The sequence below is a fragment of the Phascolarctos cinereus genome, unplaced genomic scaffold (genome assembly GCF_003287225.1).
Source record: "Phascolarctos cinereus isolate Bilbo 61053 unplaced genomic scaffold, phaCin_HiC Scaffold_7;HRSCAF=346, whole genome shotgun sequence".
NCBI lineage: Eukaryota > Metazoa > Chordata > Mammalia > Diprotodontia > Phascolarctidae > Phascolarctos > Phascolarctos cinereus.
Genome location: NW_027556180.1, coordinates 85,130,361 through 85,157,816, shown reverse-complemented (window position 1 = coordinate 85,157,816; position 27,456 = coordinate 85,130,361). Strand labels below are relative to the sequence as shown.

General features: G+C 37.0%; 1 protein-coding gene across 2 annotated transcripts in view; it reads left to right on the top strand.

The window, feature by feature from the left end:
• The window catches only part of FAM117B (family with sequence similarity 117 member B), a 116,906-nt gene that overhangs the window by 38,768 nt on the left and 50,682 nt on the right, over nucleotides 1-27,456 (top strand). For both annotated transcript variants that reach the window (XM_020972826.2, XM_020972825.2), the window contains exon 3: nucleotides 21,242-21,334. In XM_020972826.2, the coding sequence (XP_020828485.1) occupies nucleotides 21,242-21,334 (93 nt within the window). The remainder of the gene's footprint in view (nucleotides 1-21,241; nucleotides 21,335-27,456) is intronic.

Below are 27,456 nucleotides of genomic sequence, written 5' to 3'. Positions count from 1 at the left end.
TTGTGAAAATGGGTCAGATATTAACAGTATTCTTAAAATTTATTATCTAAATATATAGGGAAAATATCACTTTCATTCTCAAAAAAACCCTTTATATTTGGAGATTCAAATATACAGAATTGATAAATTTGAGAACTAATTTTTCTAGAAGTAGAACCTTGAACATAAGGTTGTAAGCATATTGTGTATAAGGAGATGAGGACACCTATTGACAACATGTAGATTGTAGATGAGTACTCTATTGAATGTTATACCCTGGACACAAAAGGGAAAAGAAGTGTGGAATAAAGTTTTGGGAGGTAGAGTAAGGTCATAGTTTCACAGGTAAAGGAACATTAGACATAGGATAGTGTAGCCTTTGTTTATAGAAAATGGAGGCCTAGATAGGTATGGTGACATGCTTGAGGTCATCTAGTAGAGGTAGAACCAATGTTGGAGTCCTGAATTATCTTCTGTCTACTGTAAATAAGGATCCGGATCACAAAAATCCTTATAGTTGGAAAGAATCTCAGATGTGATCCAGGATAACCTTTGAATAGGAATTCCATCTACACTGTCAATAGTCACTAGTGATCTGTGTTGGCAGACCTTTAATGAAGGCAGTGGTGAGATTCACTACTTAAAGAGGCAGCCCACTCCACCTTCAGACAGTTATAGTTTTTTAAGGGTTTGGTTTTTTTTTTTGGTGAATCATACAGTTAGTGTTATGTGTTTGAAGCTAGATTTGAACTCATGTCTGTATTCACTGCGCCATCTAGTTGCCCCCTAGTTATAATTATTAATATCAAGTCTTTTCAATTCACCTTCCTGGACTTCTAACTCAACTTCTGACTTTCTGACTTTTTCACCTCATTTCTCCCCTTCTCTCCCTCAACAGAAATTATGCTTTTCAGTTCCCTGTTTTGTAGTCTTCCTCCATTAGAATGTAAGCTCCTTGAGAGCAGGAACTCCTTTTTTTTGGGGGGGGGTGGCGTTACTTCTATTCCTAGCGTTTAACGTACTGTGTGGCATATAACATAGTAAGTAAATATATAATCAGTGTTTGTGCACTGAAATCAGCTAATGCACTAAGTTTGGTCTACTGGAGCCAAGTAGAACAAACCTAATCCCTGTTCTTCAAGTTTGTGAAGAAAACTATCCTAAATTTTTTTTTTTATTCCCATGAAGCCAAATATCCCCATTTCTTACAGTGTGGCATGACCTGCAATTGGACTGTTGTGATATGAGGTTTTCAAAAGAGGAAATGTCAGCTGTCAACCATATGAAAGAGTGACCCAAATCACTAATAAGTGAAGCATAAGTTAGAACAACTTTGAGGTTTGAGCTCATACATAGCAAATGGGATGAGATAGTGTAAGACAGACACATTAATTCACTTAGGTTGAGCTGTGATAGAACAGGTCGCCTCTTTACGTCAGAAAAACTAAACTGTCATACCCTTTGACCTAGAGATTGCCCTACTGGACGTATATTAGTGGGTAAAGGCAGAAATAAATATTCCATAGTATCAATATATATGCACCATCACTTTCCATGGTAGTAAAAAATGAAAACAGAGTTGATGCCCCTTCTTTGAGGAATGGTTGAACAAATTGTGGTTTTGTTGACTTAATGGAATAGTGTGCTGTAAGAAATGATGACTATGAAAACTGAAAAGGAACATAAGACTTATAGGAAGTGTTGCAGAATAAAGCAAGCAGAAGTAGGACAATATATGCAATCGCTTTACCTAATGAAAATAGCATTAAAATAATTGAATTCATTTGCAAAGAGCATTCTTGATCCTGGTGAATAGATGACCACACATTTCCCCCTTCTTTAACAATACAGGGGTCTACAAGAGCAGAATGTTGGCTATGCTGTTAGACAAAATTTGTTTGGTTGTTTGATTTTTTTTTTAAACTTTTTCTGTGTTACAAGGGAGGCGTTCAATAGTGGGGAAATATTGGGACATGATTGTGGTGTAAAGAGCAGTACGTCTCAATAATACTGCTTTGGCTTTTCACCATTTTGTTTGCCCTCCTGGGAGTTTTCCAGTTTGTCTATGCCCTTCCAAAAATGGGATGCTCAGAAATGAACCTAGTAGTCTATGTATGGCCTGATCAGGTACTGTGAACTATTAATGTCTTCTTCATTTGGAACACTATTTCTCTCTTAATGTAGCTTAAGATGATGACATCTGAGTTATTTTAACTGCATTATTGTAATAATGACTCACTGAGGTTGTAGTCAACTGCAATTTTTTCCAATTGTACTGCTGTGTAGTAGCGTCATATACTTATAAAAGGGATTTTAAAAAATCTAAATGTAAGACTTGGCATTTATCTCTATTAAATTTCATATTCTTGCATTTAGATGAAACTTTGACCTTGTCAAGATCTTTTTGGCTCTTGACTTTACACAGTATGATGTTACTATAACTATCTTTCTTAGCTTCGTTATCTGCAAATTTGATAAGTCTTAATATTTTTGTCTTTATTCAAGTTATTAATAAAAATGTTCAGCTATCTAGTTTACCTCCTTATTTGACAGATGAGAGAGAACAGACCCAAAGAGATTAAATGACTTGGCCAAGGTCACACAGGCAGTAGACAACTGAGGCATAATTTGTACCAGGTCCTTTAGTTCCGTATCTGTGCTTTTTCAACTGTACTGTCCCATATTATCATTTCAGAATTTTTCAGAATACTATGAGAGACTTGAACAAATTCAGAAACCCAAGCAAATGGTATCCACAGCATTAACCTCATCTACTAGTCTAATGATCTTATCAGAAAATGAAATCAGGCTATTTATGTTATTTATTCTCATGTGGGCCCTCATTGCAGCAAGGGATAGAACATTGGACCTGTAATCAGGAAGACTTAAGTTCAGATCTGGCCTAAGACACTTAACTAGCTGCATGACCTTGAGCAAGTCACTTTATCTCTGTTTGCCTCCTGTTTCATCATCTGTAAAATGGGGAAAATACCTACCTCCCAAGGATTTTGTGAGGATCAAATGAGTAATACTTGTGTTTTGCAAACCTTGAAGTGCTTTATAAGTGCTAGCTATTATTACTACTTATTCTTCTGTAACTGATTATCTTACTCCTTACAGCAGCTATTCCCAACCTTCTCTACTCTCCTCAAGGCCCTCAACACTTCTCTTCTTCTCTTCAAATTTTACTAAAAAGAGAGAGAGGCCATTCACAGTGTGTGCTGCTTTCTCAGTCCTAATCCTTCTGGACCCCTCTGCTCTCCTCTTAGATGTACTCCTCTCTCTTTCGCTCTCTTTTGATTTTCAGTCACTTTGGCACTTGCTTCTCTTCTTACAAGTCTGAGTGCTTCTTAGTCCCTTTGCTAGATCTTCATTCATATTGTAACACTTCATTGTGTTTGTACCCCAAGGCTCTGTACTAGGATATTTTCCCTTCTCTCTTTTATACTCTTTGATGACCTCAATTCCCCTGCCTTTTAAATATTATCTCCATGCAGATGACTTCCATTTTGGTCTAGCCAGTCCCAGTCTCCCTGCTAAGCTCCAGTTGCATGGTTACAATAACTGCTTGGACATTTCAGACTGAATGTCCTATAGGTATCTAAAACTTCACATGTCCATTGTAAAACTCTATCTTTTCCTCTGCCTGACACCTCTTCTGAACTTCCCTATTTCTGTTGAATGAACCAACATCCTTTTAGTTATCCAGTTTTAGAAACTTGCCATTGCTTCCTTGTCCCATATCTAATCAGTCGACAACATTTGTCATTTTTACTTCAGTAGCATCTTTTGAATCTGTCCTCTTTTCTCTTCACGTAGCTACTAGCTTAATTCAGTAATACCTTGCCTGCCTCTTGTCTGGACCACTATAAGAGGCTCATTTTTATCTGCCTAAAGTCTCTCACCTTTTCAAAACATCCTTCACACAGTTGTCAGATTCATTTTCTAGAAGCATATGTCTGACCATGTCAGTCCTTAACAAACTTAGTAATAAACTCTAGGAGCTATCTCTTACTTTAGGGATCACACATAAATTCCCCTCTTTGTTATTAAACCTGGCCTCATTTCACCTTTGCAGGTTTCTTACATATTGACCAATTCTGTGCACTCTGTGGTCCAACCAGACTAACCTTCTTGCTTTTCTTTATGCATAACATTTGCACGGGCTATCTCCCATTCCTGGGAAACTTGGCCCAAATGCTGCTTTCTGCATGAAGCCTTTTCTGATTCTCCAGATACTGATGCCCACCCCTCCAGAATTACCTTGTGTGTGTATATATATAGATATGTATATTTGCTTCCCTAATAGACTATATTATCCTTGAGGGCAGGGACTATTTCATTTTTATATTTGTATCTACAGGGCCTACCTGTGGTGAGCCATAATAATAATAAGCACTTGTTGACCATTTCAAAGAGTAGGACGAAAGAATATGATTACGTGGTGAGGGATGATAGATGGACAGCCCAAGTGCTTTACTGAAGTCCTTGTGAGATCAGGAGAAAGCAAGGAAGTCCTTCTATAAATCGAGTGAATCTTCTCTGGAAAATATGGGAAAGAGTTGCACAGGATGAGTTATAATTTGCATTGTTGGAGGGGACATCCAAATGAATGCATTTGATGATTGAATAAAACATATAAAGTATTTTATATTTTTCAAATGTCTTTAGCGAAGGCAAGGAAATAAAAATGAGGTCTGAATTTTTCCTCCTTCCCAAGATTTTAGCTGAAACCTTAACTTAAGTAAATTTGATGCTTACCCTTTCCTATATAGCCTTGTTTGTAAGTGTCCTGTTCTAATATACATATGAAAAATGTGCCTGTTGAAAGAAGTCAACAAGCACTTATTAAGTATTTAACTATGTTCTATGTTCTAGACATTATGCTAAGTAATGGGAATATTAAAGGAAGGCCAGAACATAGTCTGTGTCCTTAAGAACCTTACATGCTAGTGAGAGGAGCCAATATGCAAACAGGTAACATATATATATATACACACACACACACACACATATATATATATACATATATATGTATATATATGTGTATATGTGTGTGTATATGTGTGTGTGTGTGTGTGTGTGTGTGTGTGTGTGTGTGTGTGTGTGTGTGTGTGTAAAATAGGCAGAAGGAGCCCTGAGAGGATGCTGCAGCAGCAGCTAGGTCCCTGGAATAGGCTTCCTTCGTTAGATGCTGAGTTGAGTCTTGAAGGAAGTCAAGAAAGCAGAGACATAGGTGGGGGAACAGCTAGTGCAAAAAGCGTGGAGAGCGGTAGTAGAGTGTCTTCTCTGAGGAACTGTAGGTAGACCAGTGTAGCTTGAGTCCTATGGCATGCGTGGAAGAGAGTAAAATAGAAGTTTAAGAAGATAGGAAGGGATTAGATTATGAAGAGCTTTTAAATGCCAAATGCGGGAGTTTATGTTTTATTCTGGAGTAATAGGAAGGCACTAAAGGGCATTGATTGGGTGGAGGGAGGGTAACATGGTCAATCTGATGCTTTAGAAAAACCACCTTGTCGTTGCCTAGCAATTCCAGATCTTTGATTGCTGCTTTATAATACAATTTAAGACTGCTTGGTACTGGCTAAGAAATAGGGAGGTGGATCAGTGGAATAGGTTAAATATGCAAGACACAGTAGTCAATGAGTATAGTAATCTATTATTTGATAAACCCAAAGACCCCAGCTTCTGGGATAAGAACCCACTCTTTGAAAAAAACTGCTGGGAAAACTGGAAAAGAGTATGGCAGAAACTAGGCATCGACCCAAATCTCACACCATATACCAAAATAAAGTCAAAATGGGTTCAGGACTTAGATATGAAGGCTGATACCATAAGTAAACTGGGAGAACAAGGAATAGTTTACCTAACAGATCTATGGAGAACAGAAGAATTCATGACCAAACAGGAGATAGAGAACATTATGAAAAGCAAAATGGATAATTTTGATTACATTAAATTGAAAAGTTTTTGCACAAACAAAGCCAATTCAACTAAGATTAGAAGGAAGGTAGAGAATTGGGAGAGAATTTTTACAACCAGTCTCTCTGACAAAGGCTTCATTTCTAAAATATAGAGAGAATTAAGACAAATTTGTAAGAACACAAGCCATTCCCCAATTGATAAATGGTCAGAGGATATGAACAGACAGTTCTCAGATGAAGAAATTAAAGCCATCTAAAGTCATATGAAAAAATGCTCTAAATCGTTATTGATTAGAGAAATGCAAATCAAAACAATTCTGAGGTACCACATCACACCTATCAGATTGGCCAACGTGACAAAACAGGAAAATGATAAATGTTGGAGAAGATATGGGAAAATTGGAACACTAATACATTGGAGATGTGAAATGATCCAACCATTTTGGAGAACAATTTGGAACTATGCCCAAAGGGCTACAAAAAATGTGCATACCCTTTGACCCACCAATAGCACTTCTAGGGCTATATCCCAAAGAGATCAAACAAATGAGAAAAGGACCCACATGTACAAAAATATTCATAGCAGCTCTTTTTGTGGTGGCAAAGAATTAGAAATTGAGAGGATGCCCATCAATTGGGGAATGGCTGAGCAAGTTGTGGTATATGAATGTAATGGAATACTATGGTGCTATAAGAAATAATGAACAGGCTGACTTCAGAAAAACCTGGAAAGACTTATATGGTCTGATGCTGAGTGAAGTGAGCAGAACCAAGAGGACTTTGTACACAATAACAGCCATATTATGCGATGACTAATATTGTTAAACTGAAAACCCTTCTCAGCATTACAGGGATCTAAAATATCTCCAGAGGCCTCAGGATGGAAAATGCTGTCCACATCCAAAGAAAGAACTATGGAAGTCGAATTGCTATCACTTATTTTTACCTCCTGTTGAGTTTTGTTTCATCTTTCTGATGGTTCCTCCTATTGGTTTTAATTTTTACTTACAACTTCACTAATGTGAAAATATGTTTAGTAGGAATGTAAATGTAAAGCCTATATCAGATTGTGTGCTTGGGAGGGGGAGGGGGAGGAAGGGAGAGAAAAATTTTCAACTCAAAAGCATATGGAAGTGATTGTTGATAAATCAAAATAAATTAATAAAATTAAAGAAAAAAGAAAAGAAAAGAAAAACCACCTTGTCAACTGAATGGAGAATGTATTGAAATGGTGAGGATTTGAGGCAGGTAGACCAATTAAAAAGCTTTTGTAATAGTTTAGGCAGGAGATGATAAGGGTTTGAACTAGTGTGGTAGTTGTGTGAGTGGAGGAGGGGAATGTATATGAAAAATATTGTGAGATACAAGCAATAAGATTTAGCAGTAGATTGGATATATTTGATGAGTGAGAGATGGTACTGAGGTTGTAAGTTTGGGTGACTGAAAGAAAAAGGAATTGCCCTTAACAGTAATTGGGAAGTTGAGAAGAGGGGAGGTTTTGTGGAAAAGTTAACGAAGTTTGTTTTGAATATGTTAAGTATTAGATACCCAATTTGAGATGATCAGTAGGCAGTTGGGGATGTGGTATTATAGATTAGGAGAAATATTTAGGGATGCCTACATAGGTTTGGGAATCATCTGCATAGAGAGCCTGTAGGAGCCGATAAGATCACTAAGTAAAATAGTATAGAACCATGGGTTTGTTACCTTTTTGGGTCATGTGCACCTTTGGCAATCTGGTGATTCCCATAGAGCAGTGTTTTTTTAAAAAAGCATAAAATACACAAGATCACAAAGGAAACCAATTATATTGAAATATGGTTATCAAAACATTAAAAACAAAACAAAGAATTCCTAGATCATAGGTTAAAATCCCTGGATAGAGGGAGAAGAGAAGAGTGTCTTTGGAGGAAACTCATGGTTAAATGGGTGTGACCTGGATGAAGAACTGAAAGGATCATCGAGACAGGTGAAAAACCAAGAGAAGCAGTATCACCAAAACCTAGTGAGAAGAGAGCAACTAGAAGAGGAAGATGATGATGAACAGTGTCAGAGGCTGCAGAAATCAAGGATAAGGATTGAGAAGAGGCTATTGGGTTTGGCAAGTAAGAGTTCATTGGTAACTTTGGAGAATATAGTTTCAGGTGAATAATGAGACTGGAAGCCAGATTATACAGGCTTTAGAAGAAAATAAGAGGAGAGGAAGATACAGGGCATTAACTAGTGGGGGTGGTTTGGTAAAGTCAGCCCTTTTTGAAGGATGGGGGGGAGAAAGTTTGGGACTTGTCAGTTTTTCAAGATTGTAGAAATCCCATCTCTCTTTTTTTCCAGTTAAATTCAGTAAATAGTTATTAGTGCTATCGCAAGTTGAGCATAATTTGGAACATTAGATAGCCTGAGTTTCTTTGTTTGAGGATTTCCATTTCATATCATTAAAGCATTTATCAGTTGAGGAGTGGCTCTTATCAGAAAAACTTCCCGCAAAGGCTTTCCCCTAGTCAACTGTTTCTCCCTTAGCTCTGTTGGATTTGGTGGTGGAACTCTTTCTGTTGCTTCAGAGCAGCAGCTGTTCTACAACTTTGTTTTGAGTTTCTGGAGCATCAGTAGATTCAGTGACTTGATCAGGATCACATTGTATGTGTCAGAGGAGGGACTTTGAACCCAGATCTTCTTGACCCCAGGCTGGCTCTCTATCCTCTGTGTTAACACTGGCAGGAATTTTCCCAGCTAAAGCTAAAAAATATTTGAGACAACATGAGTTTATAAGGTTTAGGAATTACAAAGTAAGACATCCAGGTAAAATTGGATTGTGTTTGGTCATACAGGAGCCTGCTGCTTCCAATGTTAATCCAGCAGTGATACAGAAAGAGCATAAGATTGAATAGTGACCAAGAAATGGGAAGAGAAGCATCGTTAAGTTCCTTCATTCAGCCCAGACCTGCACTGAAAAGCAATCATAAATTGTGGACATTAGAAGAGAGTGCTGCCAGAACAGAGAAGCAGAGTGGTAGCCCACAGTAGCCCCCTGAGTGGGGAAGCTCACAGCTGAACCCTGATTAGAAATCCCTAGGGAGGACAGAGATCACCCAGTACAGTGAGTGTGGGAGTCTCAAAGAGGTGAAGAGGGGCAGACATAGCCTGCCACACTGACCAAGGAGGCCTTGGCGAGAGGCAGAAGACCCCCCAGCATCCCTGACCAGGGACAGCGAATAATAGGGTTCTGACTGGCAGTATGGAACCTCCAGGGATCTGGCTGCAGACACACCAAGGGAAGAGGTAGCCCAGAAGGGATCTAGGAAAGGGAGGTCAGGACAAACAATGCCTAACAGAACTTTAGAGGAAAAAATAGTGTGGCTACCAGGACTTCAAGAATGTCTGGAAGAAATGAAGCAAGGATTATAAACAAAATGAGGAGTATGGAGGAAAGAATTGGAAGGAGGATTAATAATTTATTTTATTATTTTTTAATTGTTTTTTTTTTATCAGTTATGTGTAAAAACAATTTTTAACATTGATTTAAAATTTTGAGTTCCGAATTCTCTTCCCCTCTCTTTCCTTGAGAAGGCAAGCAGTTGGATATAGGTTATACATGTGCAGTCATGCAAAACATTTAACATACTAAAACAATTTTAAACTAAAATTGTACTAAGATTTTTGGGTTAATTTATACAATAGTAAAATGCTTAAGTTCTGATGGAGGAGAGGAAAGAGGAAGATGGGACCTGGGGATAGATGTGTTCTGTTGATTGGAAGAGAGAAAGGAAATATATTAGGAAAAAAGGAGGAAGGAGGGCAGAACTTAATTCCTAACAGGTGAGAGTGAAGAATAATCTAAACTAGGATGTGGGGAATATATAATTGTCTCAGATTTAGGCTGTGCCGATGTAACACAAATAACAAGGCCACGGAAATTGACAGATTCAGAACCATACCACTCTGCTGCGGGATCACTTTAAAGAACTAGATAAAGTAGTAACCTTCTGGAGGAACAAAAGATCAGGAATTTCAAAGGAGATTAGGAAAAGAGTGAAGGGCGGGGCCTAACGATACTTGATCTCCCCACTCTATTACAAAGCAGTAATCATTAAAACTATTTGGTACTATTTAAAGAATAGAAAAGCTATTCAGTTTAAAATATATTAGATATTCAAGATTCAGATACAAAAGAACATAGTAGCGTAGTGTTCATTATGTCAAACAATGTTAACTACTGAATAAGAACTAAATTAGAAACTGCTGAGAAAACTGGAAATAATTCTGACAGAAATTATGCCAGGGGTGGGGTACCTGGGTTTGGTCAAAGGGCTGCACTTGGGATTTAGAGGGCCGCAGGTTCCCCACTCCACATTAGACCGTTGTTTTATACCGTATGCCACAATAAACTTCAGAGTGACCCATAACCTAGATGTAAAAGCTTACGTCATAAATTAGAAAAAGGGAGAAAGATGCTTTTTGTAGCTGTGAATAGGGGGAAAATTAATGATCAAGTAAAGGATGGAAGGAAAATTATACATAAAATGCATGCTTTTGATTATATATAATTGAGAAGTTTCTGCGCAGACAAAACTAATACAGTTAAAAGTAGAAGGGATATGTACCATGGTTTTAGTCTGTTGATATTTTTGGATCCCAGCTTATTAGTAGGACGGTAGCAGATATAGCCTTCCTAGTTTCATGGTAGTAAAAATGTCAAACATAGTGTTTCCCTCTGGTGGCAGGTGTTCCATTTAGATTATTTTTCTTCTTGGTTGGAATAAATAAATAATGACAGTTTAGTTGTTGAATCTGGTTATTCAGCCAGTTCTCTGTTCTCACCAGCTATTTTTATTTTCCTCTCTTAGGTTCCTTTTTTCCTACTTCGTGTGTTTTGTATTGATGTGTGTGTGTATCTCTATGTATGTTTTCTCCCGGGTTAGGTTCCTTGAGGGCAAGGGACTATTTTGCTTTTGTCTTCCATTTACTACTGCCTAGTATTGTTCCTGGCATGTAATAAGCCCTTAATAAATGCTTGATTATTTCAATTAATTAATCAGCAGATATTTATTAAGGGCCTGCTCTGTGTCAGGCACATTCCCTTCCTTGATGTTTTTTTGACTCTGACCTTCACACCACGACCACTGGTATTTTCTTCCCACCTTTTCAACATTGTCTTCTTTCATTAGAATGTAAGGCCTTGGAAGGGCAGGTATCTTTATTTACTTATTTTTTGTGGGTGCAGTGCCTGGCACATAGTAAATGCTTAATAAATGCTTGCTACCTGGCGATATAAATACTGAGAATGGAGTAATTCTTACTTGCAAGCGACTTACCTTAATGGAGGGGACAAATACACATAAAAACATATCACATAAATATAACAAATACAAATATGTACAAAGTAGTTAAATACAAGCAAGTTTGGGCAGGAGGCCACTGGCATTTTTGAGGGCTTCAGGGAAGGATTAGGAACAGCTTTACACAAAAGATGATGTATGAGTCATAAAGGGAGAGAGGGACTTTATGAAGTAGAGCTAAGGAGGAGGGCATTGCCAACCCATGGGTGACCAGGGCAAAGGTGCAAAAAGCAGGAGACAGGTTGTGTATGAGGAGAGTATAGGAAATGTATGAGTGCCAGAGAGGGAGTCATGGCCAGTGAGGCTGGAAAGATAGGTTGGGGCCAGGTTGGATAAGCCTTAAACAGAGGAGATGGGTTTTATCTTAGACAGTAAGGGGCCACCAGAACTTTTTGAGTAGGGGAGTCACGTGATTGGATATATACTTGGGAAAACTGGCGCCAGTGTGGAGGAAGAACTGGAATGTGAGTGAGAGACCTGAGGTGAGGAGAAGGATGAAAATCTTAACAAAGGTGGTCGCTGTGGGAGTGGAGAGAAGGGACCAGATGCAAGAGATTTTGGGGAGAGAGAAATTGCAAGATACTTTACAGATTTGTTGAATCAATTTATAACTCTAGCGTGCTTGTCTTTTCATAGCTCTCTTAATGTGAGTAAATTAGAATAGTTTTTCCTATCATTTTTAATGGTTTCTAGTCCTTTTGAGAATGTTGCTTATATCCTTGGACCACTTATCCATTGGGGAAATGACTCTTAGGAGATACTTTTTAATTCCCATAGTAATTTTTTTTAAGGGGAGGGGGTGAAGAATGAGGGTTGTTGGTTTTTTGGTTTGACTTTTGTTTTTATTTTGTGTGGCCTGTTCTTGAGGAATGCTTCTTGTTTAGTCTTAAAACAAGTTATCAGAAGATTAGTTGATAGTACTGCTGTTGTTGATAGAATCAGTGAAATCAGAAAATCAAGGAAAAACAAGTATTTTAAGCTCAGAGACTAGGCATCACTGAACCAAAAAATCGGTGAGCCCCAAGTATCATAGGTTTTGGTTACATAGCAACATGGGTACAAGGGAATTTTACAGAAAGTAGGAGAAGGTAATGATTTACACATCAAACAACAAATGGTAGAAGGGGAAGATCTATATCAGGTAAAATAGGAAACTAATCAGAGCTATAGCTGATAAACTTAATTTTGTAGACTCCAGCTAACTGTGTGACTTGTTCATCTTAAATAAATGGTGATAAGAAAGTTGAACCAGAAAATCTCTTATGACCGTGTATTATAAAATAACTTATAAAGTTTTCTAGTTCAGTGAAGTACCTTGTGGGCTGGTCACATGGAAGGGGTAATAAACTAGATCTGTGCATTTTCAGGGGGGAAAACTCAGAAGATCATGTGGGTAGAAGTCAGAGGAAGAAATGAAATCATTTTAGCATCAGAAAGAACTGTTACAGTTATTAAAAGATGTGGGAAAATTGAATGGGCTTCATTGAATTAAAACCTATTTATTGCAGCACTTTTTATATTCACAAATAACTGAAAACAAAGTGGGTGCTCATCAATTGAGGAGTGCTTGAAGAAATTGTAGCATATAAATATAGTAGAATGTTACTGTGCTGTATAAGAAGATACAATTAGGAAGAATCCAGAGAAACTTGGAAATATTTGTATGAACTAAATGCAGAATGAAATAACCAAAATGAGGAAAACAACTTATATGGTAGTGATTATAACATAAAGAAAAAATGCTTGGAAGGACTTCAGAACTTATCAGTGCTGTGACCAATCATGACTTAAGAAGACTCAGAATGAAGCCTGCATCCTACCTTTTGAAAGAATGAGACACACGTTTTCAGACACAGCCTAGGTATTGACTTGGATTGCTTGACCATACTTACTTGTTATAAGGGAAGGGGTCTTTGGGGTGCTTGGAAATTACTGGGAAGGGAACAACATGCCAAGTAAATGAGAAAAGCATGAAAACATTGAAAAATACCCAGAAGAAAAAAGTTGAGAAGATAAAAATAATTGGCAGTTTTTCTACTCCCCTATCAAATGTAATGATATATTTTTTAAAAAAATTAACGGAAGTTCATAATTTCATATATAATCCTAATATTTGTTCTGTATTGAAGTGGTTTAAGTTTTTTAAATTCAATTTTATTTTATTTTTGGTTCCCAATTTTCTCCTTCCCTATATTGAGAAGACAATAAAAATAAAACCCATATAAAATATGTAAAGACATGCAAGAAAAATTTCTACATTAGCCATGTTCCCCCTCCAGCCTCCCCTCTTACCCCTCCATAAAAAAGAAGTAGATGAAAATACGCTTCAATCTGTGTTCCTGGTTCATCATTTCTCTTTCTTCTGGAGGTGGATAGCATGTTTCATCATGAGTCCTTTAAGGAAATTTTAAAATTATATTAGATACTTAATTTTTTTCATTACATTGAAATTATTTACAATTGTTTGCACTTAAAAATGAATTTCTGTGATATTTTATTCCTAGCAGTTTATTAGCTATTTCCTGTATATTTCCTTTTTCTTTCAAATACGTTTTATAAATACTAATTAAACACTTAAATATTAAGGCACTGTTCTATGCCCTGTGTAGAAAATCACAGAAACTATTTCCCTTACATCTTATATTCATTCTTTTTGTATTTGTATGTTTATTTTTCTTTTTACATAGTTATTAGCATGTAGTATTTTTCTCTTTATCATTTCTTTGTATTACTTAATGTAAAGCTTTTCAGTTGTTTTGTTTACCTTTTATTTATTGTCATGACAATCAGCATTTCAGGTTATAGGATCATAGAATCATATTTTTAAAATTTTTTGCATTCCTTTTATTTATCATTTTTTGTGATAGTCATAGTTTCTTGTTACATTGATGCGCCATAGTATATCCAGTCATTCACCAACTGTTGGATAATTAGGTTATCTCCTGTTTTTCAGTTGTGAGTTATATGACTTTTACATAGAACTTCCCCACTTTATGTTAATATCCTTCACTCACAAATTCCTTCCTACTCCAGTTCCTCACTGTGGCAAGCATACGGTTCTTGAAGCTTCTGTCCATAGATCGCATGCTCTGGCAAATCTTGCACACCTAGGAAGTGTTGGTGTCCAGGACGATAGCGAGCTGGACTGCATGTGTGTTGTCCAAAACTAGCCTTGATGATTTTCACACCACCACCCTATTCTCAGGATGCTGGATTATTTTGGTCACTGAGGCTCTTGAATACCTTCTGCTTACTTTGAGGGGTTGTGACTTGTTTTGGTAGAGGGAAAATACATACACAAAGGAAATCACAGGTCCTGGAAGTATTGAAGGATAAGATTCTTAGGGCACATTCCCCATGGTGTTATTGAAATCAGTTTTGTGACTCAACTTGAGTTGAGTACAAATATACTCAGTACAAATTTGTACTGCCAAAATACCTTTCAAAACCAATACTGGGAGTGTTGGGTTTTGTGACCTTTTGATAATGGTAGCCTGTATGTATTTTTAAATTTGCATTTTTGTTTGTGAAGTTAACCATTTTTCAAGTGATTATATCTATTATGTGTATCTTTTTTTTCTTTTTAATCTAATTCTTCTGTTGAGTCACTTATCTAATCTTAGATAAGGTGTTGTTTATGTCGATATTTTAATGGATCTGTGATCTTACCCTTGTGAACATAGTGCAGTGGTGTATTTCTCCTGTGTCCACACTGCCAGTTATTCATTGGGGTCTGGGTTTTAGGTTGAATATCTGTATCAGGGCCTTAGTAATAGGTATTAAATTTCCTATACTTTATTCTCTTTGCTTTTTAAAAATAATTGTACTCAGTAAGTTTTGTTTTTATACCACTTCCCACCCACTGTATTTCCGCTCCTCCCTGTGAGTCATCCCCTGCTACAGAATTTTTAAAAAAGAAAAGGCACAGTTTAGCAAAACTAACCAATGCATAAAAGACATCGTGACATAACCTGTAGTTGTTCCACACTCAATTCCCCACCTGCAAGGAAGGATCAGTGGCACTTTGACATCTAACTTCTTCATTTAATGTAAGCCATGGTCACTATAATTTACAACACACACACACACATATACATATATATGGTTTTTTTTGGCTCTGCATACTTTATTTTGTATCTGTTTATATTAAGTCTTTTCATGCAACTATGTATTCATCATATTTGTTTCTTACAGGACATTTCATTCAAATACCACAGCTTGTTAACCAAATGTCATTAGCTATCATTATGTAGGAGGTTAAAGCATATAAATAAATAAATATTTTTAAATTATTACCAGCCTTTCAAAAAGAATACTCCAAATCACTAATAACAAAAGAAATACAAATTACAACTCTGAGGTTCCACTTTTTTACACAGTAAATTGGTAAAGACAACAAAAGATAGAAACAGCAAATATAGGAGGGATTGTTTAAAGACTGGAATATATTATTGTAGTATTGTTGGAGCTGTGAATTGATCTAACCATTATGGAAAGTAATTTTGAATTAGGCTAAGAAAGTTGAACATAAGAAAGTGGTAAATAACAAAAAACTAAAACAAAGTGGAATAATATATTTGTGACTTGAAGGAAAAGTAAATATATTATGTTTTAAAATTTAAAAAAATTAACATTCATTTTTTAAAATTTTGAGTTCTAAATTCTCTTCTGTCAGTCCATCCACTACCCATTGAGAAGGCAAGCAATATGATACATATGAAGTCATGCAAAGCACATTTCTGTAATCATGTTGCAAAAAGAAAAGAAAAAGTGAAAAACAGTGTGCTTCAATCTACACTCAGAGTTGATTGGTTTTCTCTCTGGAGGTAGAAAGCATTTTCTTCATGGGTCCTTTGGAATTGTCTTTATTTATTTTTATTTTTGGCTAGACAATGGGATAAGTGACTTGCCCAGGGTCACACAGCTAGTGTTATGTGTCTGAGGCTGGATTTGAACTCAGGTCATCCTGAATCCAGGGCCGGTGCTCTATCCAGTGTGCCATCTAGCTGCCCCTCCCTTGTCATTTCTTATTGCACAATATTATTCCATCACAATCATCCTACAACTGATGGGCATCCCCTCAGTTTCCAAATCTTTGCCACCACAGAAAGAGCTGCAGTAAACATTTTTGTACATGTAAGTCTTTTTACCATTTTCTTTGATCTCTTTGGGGTACAGACCCAGTAGTGGTATTGCTGGATTAAAGGGTACACACATAGTTCCAAATTGCTCTTCAGAATGGTTGAATCAGTTCACAACTCTAGCAACAGTGCATTAATGTTTCAATTTTCTCACATCCCCTCCAACATTTATCATTTTCCTTTTCTGTCACAAGAGCCAATCTGATAGGTATGAAGTAGTACCTTAGAGTTATCCTTATTGCATTTCTCTAATCAATAGTGATTTGGAGCATTTTTTCATGTGATTATTTATAACTTTGCTTTCTTCTTTAGAGAACTGCGTGTTTATATCTTTTGATCTTTTATCATTTGGAGGGGTAGCTAGGTGGTGCAGCAGATAAAGCACTGGCCCTGAAGTCAGGACGACCTGAGTTCAAATCTGGCCTCAGACCAAATACTCAATACTTACTAGGTGTGTGACCCTGGGCAAGTCACTTAATCCCAATTGCCTTAATAAAAAAAAAAAAAGAAAGGGGGAGTTCCCTACATCCATGAAATCAAAGATCCAGTACTTCTTTTCATATATGTACATGTCTCCCTTAATATCAAACAAACTTCTTAGGGACAGCTAGGTGGCACAGTAGATAGAGCACCAGCCCTGAAGTCAGGAGGACCTGAGTTCAAATCTGGCCTCACACCAAACACTTGACACTTACTAGCTGTGTGACCTTGGGCAAGTCAACCCTAACTGCCTAGGCAAAAAAAAAAAATCAATTGGAGAATGACTCTTATTTTTATAAAGTAGATATATTTTAAACTATTTTAAAAAATGCATCATAGCTTGTTTAGCCATTCCTCAGTTAATTAACATCTGTTTATGTCTAGTTCTTTGTTACTAAAAAAAAATGCTGTTATAATATCAAAGTACATTTACATACTTAGGCTTTATGTTTCCCAGAATCCTTATAACACCCCTCTGAAATAAGTACTGTCCCCATTTTACAGATGAGGAAACAGACTAAAAGAGGTTAAGCAGCTTGCTTGGGGCAACACAGTAAGTGTCTGTGACAGGATTTGAACTTGGGGATTTCTGGTGACAAGTCTAATATCTTATTTGCTACACCACCTTGCTGACATATTTTGGTGTATGCAGGGCTTCTCCCCCCCCACCCCAAAATCACTGATGTTCTTGGAGGTACATACTTTTGCAGTGGAATGTCTGGGTTAATAGCATAAATAATGAGCACTTTTCTGAGATTCTTATTATCTACAACTTAATGAAACTTTTTCATATGTATTTGATTCTATATCTAGACTTTTTATTCCTTTCCACTGGTCTGTTTCCTTTTTTTTTTTCCCACTCAAAAGCAAATAATTTAATGAAAATTGCTTTGTGTAATAGGTTTTATAGTGTTAAAGATGAGATGTCTGTTTAAAATTTTAAGTGCCTCTTTATATTCTTTTGTCTTTTTTACATTAATTTTTTATCTAATTGCATAAGTGAAAATTTCCTACCCCCAACTGATTATGATAATTGTATCTCATTTTGTAAGTTGTTTATTTTTTCCCTTTGACATTGGAGAATAGATACTGCTTTTGAATATTTGTAACAGTTTCCTATAGATTTAAGGTGTTTTATGTTTGCACAGTTATTTTTATTTATTAACTTTACATACACACATATTTCTGTTTCATAGAACAGTTTCATTTTTTTATCTTTGTGTGTATCTACCTCATATCCAATAATTTTTCCCTTTCTTTAATTGTTTAGTGGATAGAGTGCATGCCTAGAGTCAGAAAGACTCATCTTCCAGAGTTCAAATCTGTCTTCAGACACTTACTAGCTGTGTGACCCTAGGCAAGTCACCTAACCCTGTTTGCCTCAGTTTCCTCATCTGTAAAATGAGCTGGAGAAGGAAATGGCAAATCACTCCAGTATCTTTGCCAAGAAAACCCTAAATGGTTTCATGAAGAGTTTGACATGATTGAAATGACCAAACCCCATAATGGAGAGAAATCTATAACTGCATTTTCCTCCTACTTTTTACAGTTTTTTGTTTGTCAGAGTCATTTCAGGTAAGGCTCTCTAAATTTAATTTTTGCCTTAATCACTGTCTGCTTTTCTCAATAGCATCCATTCAATAATGAATGCTTTCTCTAGTTTTTCTTTTCAAGAGGCTTATCAAACCCTAATATTTTGCAAATATGTTATCTAGGATCTTGATTCTTTTCTCCTAGTCTCCCCCTTATCCCCCAATGTGGATAGTTTTGATGCTAACATAGTTCAGTATTTTGGGGATGGGGATATTATTAGTGTGGGGATGCCCTCTGTAATGGAGCTTAAATTTCTATGACTCAAAAGACTGAAAAATACAACATTTCTCTGCAGCCAACTTTGAAGGGAACCTCTCCAAACTTAGCAAGACTAGTGCTGAGACATCTTAGTCTGTCACTAGTCTTCTGCTTGATGCCTCTTCAACCTGGGCCTGTCAAAGACTGGGCTAAGTCTCTGAGGCTTGGAGAACCCAGAGGCATTTCCAAACCTGCTTGGGCATTGGAATAGGCCTTGAATTTACTGCTTTGTCTTTTTAAACATTGAATACCTTTTCAGTCACCATTTTTGTTAAAATTTTCAAAGTGATAGTTTTTGATGCTCTTGTTTGCCTTAAGCTAAATACTCAAATTTGCAAGGTTCATAATTTTAAAAATCTAATTCCATGTTTTTAAGACTTGTACAGGCATTTTTGAGAGCTGTTTTAACTGTATTTCCCTTATTACTGCTGAAAAGGCTGTAGAGACTCTTAACTGGCACTTTTTGATGCTTTAGTAATTCTTTGCCATTATCATTTTGCAATTTGGCAAATGAATTTTTTAATTCTGAATTTAACAAAAAATGAGCATTTCCATACATGTATGTAATAACAGAAGAACACAGTTGTGTATGAAACTGTAAATCTCCATTTTTATAGTCTTCTTTTTAAAAAAAAGTGTATAATTCCAGTCATTGATTTAAAATTATCCCTACTTAAAAATATTTCAGTGACTTTTTTTATGTCTTCACTTCCTGCCTTTCCCTTTTCCCCTCCCCTAGGAGCCTGAGTTATCTCAGTCTGAAATCTACCATACACCAGCAGGTGGAGGTTTCCTTGGTGCTCTGGGATTTCTGACCACTTTAGAATTGTCTCTGCTTTTTTGCCTCTGAACAGAAAGCCCTTCAGGCTTACAGAGATGTATTTGATATGTCTGTGGGAGATAGCCCTGGGAGTCTAGCGACTTGTTTGCTTTCCCTGGTGCTGACTTTACTGTTGAGGTCCTGTGTTCTATTGCCTGGGAGTATCTTGCTGACTCCCTGTGCAATACTAGACTAGAAATCACTTAAAGTATTTTCTTATTGATTGTCTTGGATCATTATTCAGTCCAGTAAAAATTTCAGGTTTTTCCTGGAGCTAGTTAGCTGTGTGAGAACTGGGCAGTCTGTCTTTGTTCAGGCAGTCATCTTGGCCAGAAGTCTCTCACAGCTTGAGTTTTATATTTCTCTACACTGGAGTCCTTTGAATTCTTTCCATTTGCAAAGAGGCGTCTTTGGATTTCTTTAAATACAAAGTCTAGGGTTCCCCCCTCCCCTTTTATCCCAGTGAAGCTAAAGTATGATCTCAGTCAGTCTTTCACATTTGCAATGTAGTTTGGGTTTGTTTTGAATTTTATTTCCATTACCTTACACATCCAATTGAACCTACTTTTTGTTACTTTCATTAATTGATGGTTTTTTTCTGTTTTGTGTTTTTGTAAATTTCCTTATTTCCCTGTCTTCCATAGGAATATCTGTTTAATTCTTTTCATATTTTGATCATATAACTTACTTGATAATTAGGTATTTCTTCTACCACTTTTGGCATTAATTCAGCTTGCATAAGTATGAAATTTGTTTTCCTGAATTTTTTTTTCTTTAATATGGTTTTTTTTCTCTCTTTTGTAATAGATAGGAAAAGCCTTGGTGGCAGCACAGCCTGGCCTTTATGAAGCTATGGGGTAGTTGATTTCTCTTCCTTCTCTTCACTTGTCCACTCCCCTCATTCCTCTCTGTCAAACCTTCTCTAACGATTCTTGGGCAGCAAGTGATGGAAACCTTCATGTTAGTCATTTCTGTGCCTGATGCCAGGCAGCACTAAGTAACTGCTAAGGCTCACTTGCTCTCTGCTACAGGCCTGGTATGGTGAGTATACCAGCAGTGCCTGGGTCTCTCATCCTGTCTGTCAGTCTTTCTGTGTCCCTAGGCCTGGGGTGAGCACACACTGGTTGCAGCAAGGACTCAGCAAGCTCAGCTCTTTCTCTGCTGTGCCTTGCTCCCATGGCTCTTCAGTCTACCCCAGGATCCAGCGTAGCATCCAGGAAGCTTTAGATTCTCTCTGCTTGAGTATCTCTCTGCACCCCAAGCCCTGGGTAACACAGAACTGTACACCTGCCTCTCTTTCATATCAGTTCAGAGTGCAGTACACACACAGAAGCAGCATTTTTGCCCCTTTGACTTCTGGAGGTGCCGGTTGTTAGAGCCCTCTCTTTCTGTGACTTTGTATACTGCTCCACTTTTCGTTTCTCCCTTCCCACTTTTTTCCCTCTTTCCTTCCCTCTTACTCTGTACCCTCTTTTTTCTTATTCTATCCATTCCTTCCTCAGAATTCCAGTAGGTGTTTTTTCCCCTTCCTCCTGTGAGACATTGAAATAGTTTGTTCCTTGGATGTTGTTTACTTTATCTTACCAGATCTCTCCTGATAAGTTTATTAAGTGTTTTCACATTCGAATGCACTTGAGTTTTGTTTTTTTTTCCCCCCTTAAGAATCAATGCCTGCATAATATGCTAAACTTTGATTAATTTTTTTCATTGCAGACAGAGAGTGCCTGGGTTGAAGAATACTCTGAGAAGAAGAAAGGATCCCACAAGCGTTCAGCATCTTGGGGCAGCACAGACCAGCTTAAAGAGGTCAGGAATTAGAGCAGTTTGATTCAAAGCAATTTTTTTGGGCCAGTCATATCCATGAAATTGTAATACATGAGAATTTCCATTGACTTGAATAACTGCACAAAAGTCAATTAAAGTGATTTATTGGGTGGGAAGAGGAGGTCATTACTCAGCTGACTCTTAGAGTTAGTTTTCTTTCAGATTTTGATTTTGTTGAATCTAACTTGTGTCTGTTATGTCGATTTAAATACCAGAGGATTGTTATTTAAAAAAAAATTTTAGACAACCCCAAACATTCACATTCATTATTAACTTAATATAATATTTGTATTCCCATCCCTGGATTAATATTAATAGTTTCCAAACTGAACTTCAGAGAACCCTGTTATATTTTGTATGACATAAATAGTGGTTCTGTGAGAATTTGGAGGCAGGTTATAACTCGAATGTCAAATGATTATATATCAAAAGTGTACATCATGACTTTTTTTCAGTATGAACAAAATATGAACGAAAGGCTTAATTTCCTCCATTTTGTTTCAGAATATTCCCAGTGCCTGAGTTAATTTAGAAAACACAATGTTTCTGCATACATGAATGATATCTTATACTGGGAACTGCTGTCAAACTTTTTCTTAACTGTGATCGTAGTTGTAAACAAAATATAAAAATTAAAAAATGTAAAAAAGAACAGATTGTCTGTTTGAAGTCTGCAAATGCTTAGCCTTGGTCAGATATCAACTGCATGTTTAAATATGTTAATCTAAAATTATTAACACCAAATTGAGAATTGTGTAGTCAGTAAAAGCAAGTACACACTGCTCTTTTTTTTTTTACCTTCTCTTTTCAAATGGTATATACAGACAGTTTCCATTTTATGTAAGTGGACTGTTCTATAGACTTCTGCATAAAGCGTAAAATGATTTTTACGTAATACGGATTTATCCTCGGACATGGGGAAGGGAAAGGGATGAAAAAGGAAAGGGGCCATGTACCCCATAGAGGGGAGGGGGCTGGCACATGGTTTAAGAACATGTGGGGGATGGGGACAGAGCAGGAGGAGGAACATGCTAGGGTGGAGCCAGCCATGTAGAGGCCAGACATGTACACAAGACAGGAGAGGATAATTGATATGTGGAGGCTAGGGCCAGACATGCAGTACCCAGGTACAACAATGGAAAACAGAGTTAGAGGACTGAAGACAAGCCCCTGGTCCAGTGGTGGCATCTGTTCTGCTTTCACTTGGATAGAGGGGTGTGTATGTGTGTGGTTTGTTTATTTATTTGTGTTGGGGACATAATTTGTGGGAGCCTGAGGGGCAAGAGCAGAGAAGGAGAACACAGTACTTTAAGGTAAAATTAACGTGGGTGGTTTGTTTTGTTTTTTTTTTTGGTATGGATTTTTTCCCCCTACATTTACTTTTATAGGATTTTGAGTTACAAAATTTTCCTCTCCCCCTTCCCCAAGATGCTAAGCAAGCTGATATAGGCCATACGTGTACAATCATATTAAACATATTTCCACATTAGTCGTGTTGTGAAACAAGGAACAGATCAAAAGGGAAAAACCACGAGAAAGAAAAAACAAAAAACAACAAAAAAAGAGAAAATCATGTGCTTTGGTCTACATTCAGACTCCATAGTTTATTCTGTGGATGGTGGATAGCATTTTCCATCATGAGTCTTTTGGAATTGTCTTAGATAATTGTATTGCTGAGAAAGAGCTAAGTCCATCAAAGTTTGGTCATTGTACAATGTTGCTACTACTGTATACAATGTTCTCCTAGTTCTACTCACTTATTTATTTATTTTTTATTTTCAACATTCACTTCCATAAGCTTTTGAGTTTTAAATTTTCTCTCCCTTTCTCCCCACCTCTCTCCCCAAGACAGCCATTCAGTCTGATATAGGCTCTACATATATGTGGAATGTAGATTTCTTTCAGAATTATTTATGTAATGTGAATTTACATAAAGCAGAATGTCTGTATTGTCACACTGTAGTGCATTCAAAAAAAGAGGGAACTTTTGAATTCCACCTGTGTCAATAGTGGCCAAAATACATTGGCAGTCCCCAATTTAAGAAAAATCTCTTATTCAATTTTAATATTTTTGTCTCTCAGCGACAATACTCCCCAATCTTCCCTTCTTTTTAACCCTACAAATGATAGGAACTGTGGCAAGTTCCCAAGAATTGATTATCTGGGAAAGGTTTTGGTGTTCTTCTTTACCTGAAGTGGTAGTTATTGTATCATGTTACTCTCAGGAATGGTCGGCCATTCCCCTACACCCTCCTCCTGTCATCATCATGTAAATTAGGAAAAATGAAAAACAAAATTTACAAAATCAGAATCTCCGAGTTAGAAAGTATGATAGTGTCCATATGATAGTATGACATACTGGAAAAAGTTTCCTTTACAACATATCTGACTCCAAACCCCATTCCCAAGTGACTTCTGTCTAACTCCTCTTCATTTGAACAACCTTGCTCCCCTATGTCCCAACCTAGATCTACCCACCTCTTTGACTGGGACCTCTGGAATGTCCACTCTGTAATTAATAAGCTTCATCTTATCTTAAACATTCTTTCTCACTCCTTCCATCTATAAGACCTCAATGAATCTGACCTCCTTTCTCCCTACTTGCTACATACTCAGACTCCTAAATCACTAATACTGGTGGGAGAATCCCCATGAATATTTTCAGACTCTTCCTCTATCATCTTCACTAAACAACCTCTCTTCCTTTTAGATTCATGCTGTCCAAATTTATTACCTGGTACAGATTCTGGTGCCTGTCAGCATCTTGACTCCTAGGACGTTTACCTTCCTTCCTCAGTGAATTTATTTCATGCCTCACAGTCTTTCTTTGCAATTCAACTCCTGCCCTAATAATGTAATTTTTACCTTCACAACCTCCCTTGCATCTGGTCCCTTCTCTCCACTCCCACAGCTACCATCTTTGTTGAGGTCTTCATCCCTCTCCTCACCTTGGGTCTCTCACATTCCAGTTCTTCCTCCACACTGTTGCCAAAGAGTTTTCGTAAGTATATATCCCACCATGTGACTCCCCTACTCAAGAAGCTCTAGTGGCCCCTTACTGCCTGTGAGATAAACCCATCTCCTCTATTTAGCTTTTAAAGGCCTATCCATCCTGGCCCCAGCCTATCTTTCCAGCCTCATTGGACATGATTTCCCTTTCTGGCACTCATACACTTCCTATACCCTCCTCATGCACAACCCTTCTCCTGCTTTGCACTGTCACCCATGGGTCGGGAGTACCCTCCTTGGCTCTACTTCAGAAAGTCCCTTTCTTCCTTAAGTCTCAGTTCAAACACCATCTTCTGAATGAAGTTGTTCCTGATCTCCCCAAAATGCTAGTGTGAAATTGTTATGATATTTTCTGGATTGAATTTCATTTGTTTAAATGATTACTAAACAAGTTAATAGATTGTAGTGATCGTTAGTATTTATAAGCCATTAGGAAGATCAGTATAAAACATCCATCGTTTACTTAGTTCAGTCAGATATGATTGTTCTCACAACCACAAAATAGAAGAAAATAGTAACTGTCCGTCAATATTCTATTGTTAATGAGAGAAGGGCTTGAAGGGAAGAAGAATAAAACTGGAAGATGCTGTAATGATGCCCATGTGGAAAACTGCATCTGCATATCAGCCAAAAGGTAAAGGTATCAGTCTGTGAACCAAATATAAGCTGAAGGTTTAAACAAAAGAAAACAGCAATCTTCTTTTAGACATTGTAGTGTGGTGCTTTCTCGTGGCCATGATTTATATCATAGGTCCCTCTGCCTGTGGGCACTAGAGACTGCTGCTTACCAGAATCAGTATAAGTCAGTTATAGGCAGTTAATTCATCATGCTCAGAGCGTGATTTTAAAACTGCTTCTTTGTCTTGGGGTGTGGGTAAAGGTAGTGGAATGAGAAGCAGAGACTTAAAAACCATTGATTTGATTAGTATAGGTTAGAATTAAAAACTCATGAGAGAATCATCCTTAAGACAGGGCATCTGGTACCAAAGAAAACAGCATCTAGATTGCAGTTCCCCTGTTCTGAGGAAAGAAAGAGCTTTATTTAATTACTTCAGCCTTTTTATTACTGCTTTCATTATCCTTTATAGATATGAATGAGTGAAAAAAGTGACTGGATAATTTGCAAATATAATTAGTTCAGAAATAAACTGCGGGAAGAAAAAGAGCCTGTATGACAGCTCATGTGACCTCATGATCAAAAGTATATTAGATCATTATATCGAGTTCTATGATCTTTAGGATTGGAGATTTCCAGAAAATAGTATGGAGTTTGTTGATACTCTAGACAGATCTGTGATCTCACTGATAATGAATTCTCTCCAGGGATGCAATTCACAACCAATCAGTGTCTGCCTGTCCTGTGTGACTCCAATCTATTTCTTCCCACAGGCATGCTACTCAAAACCCTCCTGATTGCGGCCTGAACCATTAAAATGTAATTATGAAATAGATAAGAAATTAAATAAAATACAATAAAACATTAGATAACATTACATTTTAAAACTATGTCATTCCTTTATCCACAGGAATCCTTATGTACAGTTTAGTGGCCCTTGTTTCTATTTAAGTTTGACACTGCTAGTGTAGTGGATTTAGATCTCATTGCAGACCTTTAGTAAAGGTCTTAGTGACCTTGGGCAATAGTCATTATTGAGCTTTAAACTTTACAAAGCTCTTTAATACATTTGATCAAGTCACTTAATATCTCTTAGCCTCAGTTTTCTCATCTATAATGAGGGGTTTGAATTTGATGACCTACAGTTCTAGTTGTAAATCTGTGATCCTGTGACAATGACGCTGGAAGTTAGGTCAATTTTGCCTTACATGGAAGCAGTAGATAAAAGTATGTTAGCAAAACGAAAGAATAGTTGATGAATTCTCTTTCAATAGGCAAGTCAGTAAAGGAGTTGGAAGACATTGTTTGATTGTGTATCAAAAAACAATTAGAAATATAATTTCATGATCCCGCCATTTTGGAGAGCAAATATTTGGAGCTATACCTGAAGGGCTATAAAAATGTGCATACCCTTTGACCCAGCAATAGCACATCTAGGGCTGTATCCCAAAGAGATCAAACAAATGGGAAAAGGACCCACATGTACAAAAATATTCACAGCAGGTCTTTTTGTGGTGGCAAAGAATTGGAAATTGAGGGGATACCCATCAATTGGGGAATGGCTGAGCAAGTTGTAGTATATGAATGTAATGGAATACTATTGTGCTATAAGAAATGATGAACAGGCTGACTTCAGAAAAACCTAGAAAGACTTACATGAACTGATGCTGAGTGAAGTGAGCAGAACCAAGAGAATGTTGTACGCAATAACAGCCACATTGTGTGATGACTAATATTGATAAACTTAACCCTTCCCAACAATACAAGGATCTAAGTCATCTCCAAAGGCTTCGTGATGGAAAATGCTATCCACATCCAAAGAAAGAACTATGGAATTTGAATGTAGATCGAAGCATACTTTTTGCTATTTTTTTTCTCTTGAATTTTGTTTCTTCTTTCTGGTGGTTCCTTAGTTCTTCCTTACAACATCACTAATGTGAAAATATGTTTAATAGGAATGTATATGTATAGCCTATATCAAATTGTGCGCCATCTTGGGGAAGGTGATGGGAAGGAAGGGGGAGAAAAATTTTAAACTCAGTAGCATATGAAAGTGATTGTTGATAGATCAAAATAAATTAATAAAAAAAAGATGTAATTTCAAGGGACATTTGGTAATCCTTTTTGCAGTGCTTATGATTAAATATTTGCAAAAAAGACCATCATGAGAATGTCAGCATATAAACCCAGGAAATGGTATAGAGAAATTCCATGAAGAGCCAAATAAGACCCTCCAAATTAACTTAGTCTTTGGCAGGCAGTGATGCCTGTGCAAAATTGGACATAGGGAGTATGGCAAAAAAAATATGTTGGGTTCACAAACAATAATGAGAAAAATCAAAGGCTTGTGGACTACACAGAAGCCTTGTGCTTGTAAATTATTCATACTTTCTTCCTAAAAAAAATCCTTAAGTGCCAGAAATGGTGAACACTGAATAACTACTAAACAGTGAAATTGATTATATGTTAAGAACAGATT